Genomic DNA, 10,572 nt, shown 5'->3' with positions numbered 1-10,572 from the left:
AGGACCACTCGTCCCTGACAGAAGCCGCTTACTACCACTAAAAAACGCTCCCTCTCTCTCCATGAGAATTTTCGTTTGATCGCCGGTTTTAACTGTTTCATCACACCGTACATCTCCGGTTCGGATTTTTTTTCCCATTTTAACCCTTTGTTTAAATTTACATTCTCCTTTTTGTCCTTCGTTTTCAACTTTATTCTACGCGTAAAGTCACAGCACCTTTGATTTCGCTTCTATTTTTGCTCTTCTTCCAAGTTACCTCAGTTTCTCTGTCTCTTCGATGAAGTTCGTCTCAACTTTCACTTCACTAAAACTCTTTTATTTCTTTAAATTAAATTAAAATACGAACTGAATTTAATTCAGTTTATGACAGATTGACAAGTGGCTTTTGTTTTCGTTAAGGAGGCGGTTGTCTTTTTTTTTGTGTTTTTAAATTTTAATATCTGAAATTAACCGTTGGAAATTAAATGTTTCTTACATTAAAATGCCCTATTTTGTCGTTTTTTTTAAATCAAACTCTGTTGTTTTTATACGGGTTTTTAGATGATTCAGTTTGGTTTTTGCAGTGCTCGAGTTTCGAGGTCGAAGAGGACGGTTAACCGATTCAGATCAGACTTCAGAGCATAATGGAGGGAAAACGACAGTGTTTTGGTACTAAGGTTGATACTTTATGTTCTTTTAACTGAGAACCGCCATTCTTCTTCCTTTTGAGGTAAAAGAAAAAAAAAAGCAGAAATTTTATTTATTTATGTGTAAAAAGTTAAAGATTTTCATTGCTTGGCATTTAAGCTTAGTTGGTGGCCACTAGGGAAAGTTTTCTGGTCTGTCAAGAATTAAAAATCAATATTTTCTTTTTTAATTTCTAAAAAAAAATTGTTTATTTGGGGGTTGAAGATTAGGGAAGGGGCTTTCTTTTTAACTACCAGCTTCATTGAAATATTTTTTTTTCATTTTTAAATGTTTAATTTAGTTGATGTTTAACCTTAAAAATAAAATATAATATCAAATCATTTTCAGGTTTGTTGGATAAAGCCTTATGTCTAGCTCATCGTTGCTGACATAACCCGTAATTAGCCTTAATACTCATGGATCATTTTCTTTAGTTAGTTGGATTGATAATCATGATTAGCTTCTTGTTGCAGATAGACTATGGTTGTGAAAGGATGTGCTTAAGCTTTGTATACCTTTGGCAACCATCACAACAGCCTTGCTATTAACTGATAAACTGTCTTGCATTTTTTAGGAAAGCAAGAATGAGCGTGTTTATTTGACCTCTTGAGTTTGATTTTTTCCTCTTTCTGAGACTATGCAAATGTATGGGTCTTTTTTTGATTTAATGTGTGGTAAGGTGAGTAACAACAAAAGAGGAGCGTGAAAAATGGGGGCAATTGGCGGGGAAGAGTTAAAGAAGTTGGAGAAGGAGCAGAAGGCACAAATGGCAAGTGCTCGTGAGGAGAGGATTCTCGTTGTGGTGAGGTTGAGGCCTTTGAGTGACAAGGAAATTGTAGCAGATGAAGTTACTGATTGGGAGTGCATCAATGACAGTACAATCCTATATCGGAATACGCTCCGGGAAGGGTCAACATTCCCGTCTGCCTATACATTTGGTAAGCAAATGTCTCTGTTTTCATGTTTTGGATGTGATCTAATAAATTTTGATGCATTAAACTAGTGATACTGATAACCAACTCTTAATTTCTAACTCAAATTTGCTGAAGTTGGCATTTTTTACTATCGGATAGTTAAATGGATGTAATATGTATCCATTAATATGCCTGTCTAACCTAGGACAGCTTGATTATCGAGATCTCTATACCTTTTTGCATAACATACATTGTTGGCTTAAGTTTTAAAATTAGGTTTAAAAGCATCAAACTTGAAAATATTTATTTCTGTTTTTTTTTTTTTTTTGGTTGAGCGGTAAGGGTTCCTGGGCTTCTCCGAATACATCTCCTTTCTATGCCTCCAAGCAGGCTTATCTATGCCAGGCCTAGCAAATTCATAGAAAATTACCTTTCCACATTCTCCCAGTGAATTTGAACTTGAGGCAGCCAAGAGAGGAGCAAACTCTCTTGCCACTTGAGCTAACATCTGTTGATATATTTATTTCTGTTATGTGCTTGGGATTTGCAAGCAGTTTTGATTAGTAGATTGTATGAGATTTATGTTGCTGTCTCTTTCTTCTTCCTTCTTATGTTGGGGACAGATAGAGTATTTCGGGGTGACTGCTCCACAAAGCAAGTGTATGAGGAAGGCACCAAGGAGATTGCTCTTTCAGTTGTTAGTGGAATTAATTGTAAGTAAGGGTATTGGCGTCTTGGTGTTTGTTCTCTGTTGATAAACAACTTTGTGAGAAAAAAAAGTTTTCTCTAACAATTTATCTTCCTTCTGTTCCCCAGCTAGTATTTTTGCATATGGACAAACTAGCAGTGGGAAGACATACACTATGACTGGAATAACTGAGAATACCGTTGCAGATATATTTGAATACATAAACAGAGTAACGAAAGTTTTAACTCATTTTAGTTCCATCATTTTGCATTATTTAAAGCATTCTTTACATAATACTGATGTCATCATAGCAGCATGAAGAAAGAGCATTTGTTTTGAAGTTCTCAGCAATTGAGATATACAATGAAGCTATTAGAGACCTCCTAAGCTCCGATAACACTCAACTTAGGCTGCGTGATGATCCTGAGGTGAATACCAAAATCAATATTAGTTTCTTTTTATTGAGTATATGGTTGCTCAAACAAGTTCTTTTTGTCAGAGAGGAACCATTGTGGAAAAAGTCACAGAGGAACCGCTGAGGGACTGGAACCATTTGAAAGAACTCCTTGCTATTTGCGAAGGTAAAGCATTTTAAACAGTCCTCTGTTTACTGGATGATGTTGCACACTTGCACCTTATGTATTATTATTAATTCTTTAATGCATTCCGCTGTTGCAGCTCAAAGAAGGATAGGAGAGACCTCCTTGAATGAGAGAAGCTCCAGATCTCATCAAATTATAAGATTGGTACACTATGCTCCTCTACCCTTCTCTTTGTATTGCTTGAACATTTAATTGCTAACAGCATATGTTTAGTGATGTTGAGTTTTTCCTTTCCTTTTTAGCTTACCATGATGTGAGTTCTAACTTTTGTAGACAATTGAAAGCTCCGCTCGTGAGTTCCTAGGAAAAGAAAATTCAACAACACTTGCAGCAAGTGTGGTATTGTTCATGGAGTTTACTTTTACATTTGCGGTTCACTTCATAAGTAGTTCTTCTCAAATGAAAAAAATAGTAAGTCATTCAAAGATGGTATTTGAGTGCAGAATTTTATTGATTTGGCTGGAAGTGAGCGAGCATCTCAGTCATTATCTACTGGGGCAAGACTGAAAGAGGGTTGCCATATAAATCGTAGTTTACTGACACTGTCAACTGTTATTCGCAAGCTAAGGTTGATTGGATTATCATATACTCAGAGTGCTCTATTTTTTTTTTTTTTTTCGTTTCAATCATCTGCAAGAGATTATTTAATTTCCAAATTCTTTGGGCATAGTTGTGTGATTGTTTAAGCAGTTATTTTATTACTGTGAGGTTGATTGATTTCCTATTTGTTTCCTTTTTGGTTGTCTTTTTTTCAATTTTAATTAAAACAAAGAATTTGGGGCATAGTTTTATGATGGTTTGCTCATTTAGATTCAGAGTTGAATCATTCTCGATAACACTAATATTTAAATCACTATTTTTGAGGGTTAGTTCCTTCAATCCAGTTGGATATTTAGTAATAATTACCACAAGAATGTGTTCATATACACAATATTGATTATTTCAGAAAAAGCCAATTTCTCTTAAAAATATTTGTCACCTACTAGACTGCTCAACTCACCAATGTGGTGCTATGGTGGATGCAGTAAAGGCAGACAAGGACATATCAATTATAGAGATTCTAAGCTGACGCGCATACTGCAGCCTTGTTTGGGTGGCAATGCCAGGACTGCCATTATATGTACCTTGAGCCCTGCACGAAGCCATGTTGAACAAACCAGGAACACTCTTCTGTTTGCTTGTTGTGCAAAAGAAGTTACTACTAAAGCCCAGGTGAATGTGGTCATGTCTGATAAGGCCTTAGTTAAGCATTTACAAAGAGAGGTGGCCAGGTTAGAAAGTGAACTCAGGAGTCCTGTCCCTCCTTCCTCAAACAGTGACTATGCAGCTTTACTGAGAAAGAAAGATCTTCAGATTCAAAAGGTTATAATTTGCTTTCAAAACTCATTTGCAAATATACCATCTGCCACTATATGTGCCTGAATATAAATGAATTTCTGTAACATATCACATATTTATTGCTGAAATGCTTCCTGCAGTATTATCCTTTAAGTTCCATTATACTAGGAGTAATATGCTTGCACTCGATATTGACTGGAAGGTTTTGGGGTTTGACCTTTGAAAGCATTTCTTGATAACTATTTAGGTGAAAATAAAATAAAGCATTTTCTCTTCTCATACCCTGTGTTACCTAGTCATGTCTTTTATGTATTTTATATCTTGGTGTTTATATGTTTTCACACTTCACTTGCCCGATTTGAGACAGTCATGCAGGTTCCAAATGTTCTGTCCGATCTTACATAAATCATCCCTTTTAGAAATTTAGGCAGGATGTCAAGGGTCCTCTTTAAAGAGCAGAATTGATTCTTATTTTTCCAAAATCAATGGATTAACAAATTTGCAACATATGAATATATGCCTCCTTATCTTTTCTACGATGATCCCATTGAACATAAACCTGGTGGTGAATCAGCATTCTGGTATTAAAATTATAAAGCTTGGGTGATATAAAATTGGATGCAGGATGGGTGAAATTTAACTATAGCATACATATATAGATACTTTTGCTTGTGGAAAATTAGGCTGCAATCAGACTGTATTACTTTCTGATTAAAAAGCCTATTTCCTGTGCAGTATCACATCTGGGGTGGCTGACACGTAAAATGTAAAAGGGAAAGCTTAGGCATATGTTTGTTACATGTTGTCTAACCTCTAACATTGATTACATGACTTTGCACTATGCAGATGGAGAAGGAGATTAGAGAGTTGACTAAGCAACGTGATCTTGCTCAATCTCGGGTTGAAGATTTGCTAAGGATGATTGGAAATGATCAAGATTCAGGACAATCCGTATGTGTTATTGCGTAATTTCTGTATCTTTACATGCTATGCTTTTCACTGAATTGCTATTTTATTCATTAGTTTCTTTTTGAAGTATATTGTTGATTAAATTTTAATTGCTTAATCACTGGTTAATTGTTCCATTTTCAGCCACTAACCCTTCTTTGCCTTTCTATGATCAGACAAGGATCAATTACCATCCCAATCAACAAGCAGGGGATGCATGGGAAGATGACTATTCAGCATCAGAGTCATCATGTTTGGCTGATTCTAATCGATTCGATGTGCGTGTTCGAAAATTTAATTCAATCAATTGTTATGACACAGAGAGTGGGAGTAATCTTGAGGAGCCCTATCATGAGCCTCTGAACAATCATGAAGATCATTCCATGTCTGATTCTGGGCAAAGCCGGGATGAGACTCCAGCTGAAACTGCTGATGACCCTGATGAATACTGCAAAGAGGTTCAATGTATTGAGATTGAAGAATCAGGCAGGGATAACAATTCTGAATCTCGTGCCTTACCAAATGGTGAAAGTGAGGGACCATTGGCATTGACACTGTATGGAGATGATGGTTTGGCAGGCCAGGAAACAATGTCTACCCCAATGAATGGAGTTAGAGAAGCAGATCATATTCAGAATGGTTTTACGTATGATGCATTGGAGCAGAGACTCCATCATGTACAGAAGACAATTGATTCTCTTGTCAGTCCTTACCCGGATAAGTCATCCCCAGATTCCTGGGTAGCAGATTTGTCAAGTTCTAGAAGCCTGAAGTTGAATAGGAGCTGGAGTTGTAGAGCAGATGTCATGGGTGGTACATCTTCTCCCTATGCTGACAGAGGGCTTATTGAAAGCACCCCACCTAATGGATTGGAGAAAAACTTTCCTGGAAGACCAGAAGGTTACCAAAAGAAGTTTCCTTCACTCAACTATGGTGACAAAAATGGAGTGCTCACTAGGAATAATTCTCAGTCTTCGCTTGGGAGTGCTTCTGTCAAGACTTCTGCAGATGAGGATATTCCTAGCATTCATACTTTTGTTGCAGGACTGAAGAAGCAACTTGCCAATGGTCAGGTGAGAATATGCCTCTCCTTTTCCCTTCAATGTCTGGTGAAACTTTAAAATGCACACTTGGGCATTTGTCATTTGATTTATTTAAAAATGTTTGGTACATTCATAATAGGTTCAGGGCACGGGGCTAGAAGCAGATGAGTCTGGAAAGAGTATGAAAGATGTAGGATTGGATCCAACGCATGAAGCATCAGGTACTCCTCTGGATTGGCGCCTGGAATTTGAGAGGCTGCAGAAAGCAATACTGGAGCTTTGGCAAACTTGCAACGTTTCCTTGGTTCACAGAACGTATTTCTTCCTGCTCTTTAAAGGTGATCCTACTGATTCCATTTACATGGAGGTAGAGCTTAGGAGACTTACCTTCCTCAAGGAAACATTTTCTCAAGGAAATCAAGCTGTAGAAGATGGTCGCACTCTCACACTGGCTTCAAGGTTCTCTCTCTCTCTCTCTCTTTTGCAAGCATCGATAGTCTAATGGACTTTGACCAATGATTTATTCAAATACAGAACTTAATATCACATTCCTTGTTTGAACAAAAGACATATATCTAAGTCTGAATACTCTGCCAACAGAGCAGAATTTTCTTCTATGAAAATTCCGTGAGGTTTCAGTATCTATTGTTGGACAACTGAATATTGGAAAGATATCCCAACCAACCATTTGTGAAAATCTAGAAAAACGCATTAGAGCCTTAAGTTTTTAAAGGTTTTTTCATGGTGACATAGATGATGTTTTATGCATACTTTCCTGGAACACATTATATATTATCCCTTGCTTCTAATTTCTACTTAAATAAACTTTTCTAATCTGTTGATTTGTTGAAACAGTGTGAGAGCTCTTCGCCGAGAGAGACAAACCTTGGGCAAGCTGTTGCGTAAAAGATTTACGGAAGGAGAGAGACAGAAACTGTATCAGAAATGGGGCATTGAATTGAACTCGAAGCAGAGAAGGCTCCAGCTGGTCAATCAGTTATGGAGCAATAACAAGGACATGAATCACATAATGGAGAGTGCTACTATTGTTGCAAAGCTGATTAGATTTGTAGAGCAGGGACGGGCCCTCAAGGAGATGTTCGGGCTTAGCTTTACTCCTCCACGCCCAAGGCGGAGATCCTTTGGTTGGAAAAACAGCATGGCGTCCCTCTTGTGAGCTATAGAAATATCTTTATACACGGCTATAGCGGTAATTTCTTGAAAATTATAGGCCATATAGCATTCTTTTTTGTGATTGAAATTGTAACAGATTGTGATGACCTTTCATAGAGTGGTGTAAAAATGTAGATCTTAACCGGAGTGGATTAGAAGTCGAAACTGGGTTTGATGAAATTGCTTTCAGCCTTCGAGTTGCCTTTGTATCTCTGGACACCATGATAATCTGTATTAATATTTAGTGACACAATTGGATTAATATTTGGGTTTGAAAATGTGGCTTTCTGGTTTTACCATTACCATTTTATTAATAGGATCTGCTGCTGCATTCTTCTTCTCCTCCTCTATCCCTTTGACTGACAGCTTCGAGCGTTAACATCTCCCTGTTATTCCAGAGTGGTGAATTGCTAACTGCCTTAACCTTTGTGTTCACCATCAGTTGAATTTTTTTTTTTTTTTTTTGTGAAATTACTATCAGTTGAATTTTAATAACTATTTTCAAGTATTTAACATTTATTAGTCTTAAAACTAGATAGATGAACCAAAATATAAAACTAACAGTTAATTTTGATTCAATTGCACCAACAAGCATACAATTGTCTTTTGAGCTATCCACATTTTATAAATACATGTGTGAGCAAATAATAAGAATCGACTCAAAAGTGCCTTCTTTCTTCAAACATTTTGTTTTAGCAAAATTGAAGTCAAAGAGTTTTACATTTTACAAACGAATTAATAATAAAACGTATAATTTAAAAGTGTTCGTAAGCAAGATTAAATTCGGTTAACATTTAAAAATTCTTACATACTCAGCTCGACTTGTCGGGCTTAGAAAAGCCTATTACAATTTAAAAATGTTAAAAAATAAAAATACTATACTTTAATAAATTAAAATTAAATTAAATTAAATTTTATTAATAAAAATAATATCTCAAGCCCAGCGACAAGCCGATTACAAGGAAAAAAAAAGGGAAAAAATTCAAAACGGTTTAAACATAAAAATTTACTATAATTTGTAAGAAGAAAAATCTATTTGATATATTTCTTTTTTTTTTTTTTATAAATTAACGTAAATTATTATCAACTAAATCCCTTTAATTTAAACATTAAAAGCTGCATTGAATGATGACAAACGTTGTCGTTTCACGATTAATCTGTCCATGTTTACAGTCTTAAAACTTTTACAATAAATTTAAAATTTATGACCTTATTATAAAGTTATTAAATAATAATAGTTAGATATATAAGAATTAATATAAATCATCATTATTATTTAATTATAAAAAAATTAATTACCTATTAATTTATTAACTTAAATTTAATTTATTAACATTAAATATTATTTATTAAATAAAATAAAAAAATTTAAAACTGCTAAGATACTTTTTCTTTTTATTATTTTTTATGACTTCTTTTATTTTTTTTCCTTTAGTTTTTTTTTTTTTTTTTTTACGTTTTGTTTCTTTACAGATTTCTAGTTTTTTTATCAACTTTTTTTTTTAAGTTTTTTGAAATTATATCTATTATCTTAAATTCAAAACATAATTCTAAACCAATAAATAAGTATTAACATAAAAATATGAAAACAATCATAAAACTTGTATCTTTTGACATAAAATATGTTAGAAGTATCTTAACGTAAAAATATGAGAATAATTGTAAAATTTATATCATTTGACATAAAATGAGTCAGAAGTATTGTAACATCTAACAAAGAATTTTAATAATTCTAAACATAATAAAAGATAATAACAATCATAAAAAGTTATTATTATAACATAAATAATTAAGTTAACAATATAAAAAATTATTATTATAAATAAAAATAAAAATTAACATCAAATAAACGAGAATAATCGTAAAATTAATTTTGTTTAACGTAAAATGATTAGAGGTATCATTAAACCTTAAAAAAATTATAATAATTTTAATTGTAATGAAAAGTAACAACGAACGTAAAACAATATTATTGAAACGTAATAAATTTGTAACGTAAAAAAATTAGTATTATAAATAAAAATAATTATATACTAAAAATAAGTATTAATATAAAAAAATATAAATAATTGTAAAATTTGTATCATTTGATGTAAAATATGTTAAAAGTATCATAATAACTTGAGAAAAAATTGTGATAATTCGAATATAATAAAATGTAAAAACAAGCTTAAAAAATTTTATTGTAACGTAAATAATTATATTGACCACATAAAATATTTATTATTATAAATAAAAAATAATTTTAAGTAAAAAATACATGTTAAAGTAAAAATGTGAGAATAATTGTAAAATTAAAATCATTTGACGTAAAGAGTATTATAAGTGTTATAACATAAAAAGATAAAAATAATTGTAAAATTGATATCACTTTGTGTAAACTAGATTAGAAGTAAAAAGATAATAATAGTTATAAATTTAGTATCACTTGATGTAAATTGGATTAGAAGTCTCATAATATCTTAACAAAGAGTAGTATTAATTATAACATAATATAAATAAGACCATGTATAAAAAATGTTATTTTAATAGAAATATTATTCTTTGGCACTTAAAAGAATAATTATTATAAATAAATAATAATTTTAAATAAAAAATAAGTATTAATATAAAAAATTGAGAGTAATCGTAAAATTTATATTATTTAACCCAAAATGGTTAGAAATTTTATAACACCTTTAAAAAAAATTATGATAATTATAAATGTAATAAAAAGTAATAATAAGCATAAAAAATATTATTATAACATGAGTAATTATGTTGACAATATAAAAAATTTATTATTACAAACAAAAAATAATTTTAAACGAAAAATAAAAATTAACATAAAACCATGAGAATAGTCTTAAAGTTAGTATTATTTGACATAAATGATTAGAAGTATCATTGCACATTAACAAAAAATTGTAATAATTTTAAACGTAATAAAAATAATAATAAACATAAAAAAATTTATTGAAACGTAATAAATCTGTAATATAAAAAATTAGTATTATACATAAAAAATTATAAATAAAAAAATAAGTGTGGAAGTAAAACTGTGAAAAGAATAGTAATTTTGGTATAATTTAGCAAAAAATATGTTTGAAATATTGTAATACTTAATAAAAAATTATAATAATTTTGAATATAATAAAAAGCAAGAACAAACATACAAAATTTATTGTAATGTAAATAATTAAATTGATCACATAAAAATT

General features: G+C 31.9%; 1 protein-coding gene across 20 annotated transcripts; it reads left to right on the top strand.

Moving 5' to 3' along the window:
- LOC111308812 (kinesin-like protein KIN-7E) lies at positions 1-7,686 on the top strand. Of its 20 annotated transcripts, none has more exons than XM_022907425.2 (15): positions 1-118; positions 564-656; positions 1,346-1,604; positions 2,204-2,293; positions 2,397-2,497; positions 2,583-2,696; positions 2,768-2,849; positions 2,947-3,014; positions 3,144-3,209; positions 3,314-3,438; positions 3,896-4,232; positions 5,055-5,159; positions 5,333-6,229; positions 6,339-6,658; positions 7,055-7,686. In XM_022907425.2, exons 3-15 carry the CDS (start codon positions 1,376-1,378, stop codon positions 7,374-7,376), a joined length of 2,856 nt encoding a protein of 951 aa, XP_022763160.2. In that variant the 5' UTR covers positions 1-118; positions 564-656; positions 1,346-1,375; the 3' UTR covers positions 7,377-7,686. The 20 variants fall into 20 exon arrangements, with proteins under 20 accessions (XP_022763160.2, XP_089601882.1, XP_089601911.1 ...); XM_089745756.1 differs by having other exon boundaries at positions 2,580-2,696; XM_089745785.1 differs by having other exon boundaries at positions 1,140-1,604.
- Positions 7,687-10,572: the final 2,886 nt, after the last annotated feature.

The sequence above is a fragment of the Durio zibethinus genome, chromosome 2, assembly GCF_047325235.1.
Source record: "Durio zibethinus cultivar Kanyao isolate XHJ-2024 chromosome 2, ASM4732523v1, whole genome shotgun sequence".
In the NCBI taxonomy this organism is placed as follows: domain Eukaryota; kingdom Viridiplantae; phylum Streptophyta; class Magnoliopsida; order Malvales; family Malvaceae; genus Durio; species Durio zibethinus.
The sequence above is the reverse complement of the archived record's forward strand: the minus strand, read 5'-3'. Positions and strand labels throughout refer to the sequence as shown.

What these genes read in the sequence shown, in the direction of transcription:
- LOC111308812 (XM_089745756.1), top strand. Translation starts at nt 1,376, where the DNA reads ATGGGGGCAATTGGCGGGGAAGAGTTAAAGAAGTTGGAGAAGGAGCAG. An exon ending in GGCTGCGTGATGATCCTGAG is followed by an intron (nt 2,697 to 2,767) that starts GTGAATACCAAA and finishes TCTTTTTGTCAG; the next exon opens with AGAGGAACCATTGTGGAAAA. An exon ending in CAACACTTGCAGCAAGTGTG is followed by an intron (nt 3,210 to 3,313) that starts GTATTGTTCATG and finishes ATTTGAGTGCAG; the next exon opens with AATTTTATTGATTTGGCTGG.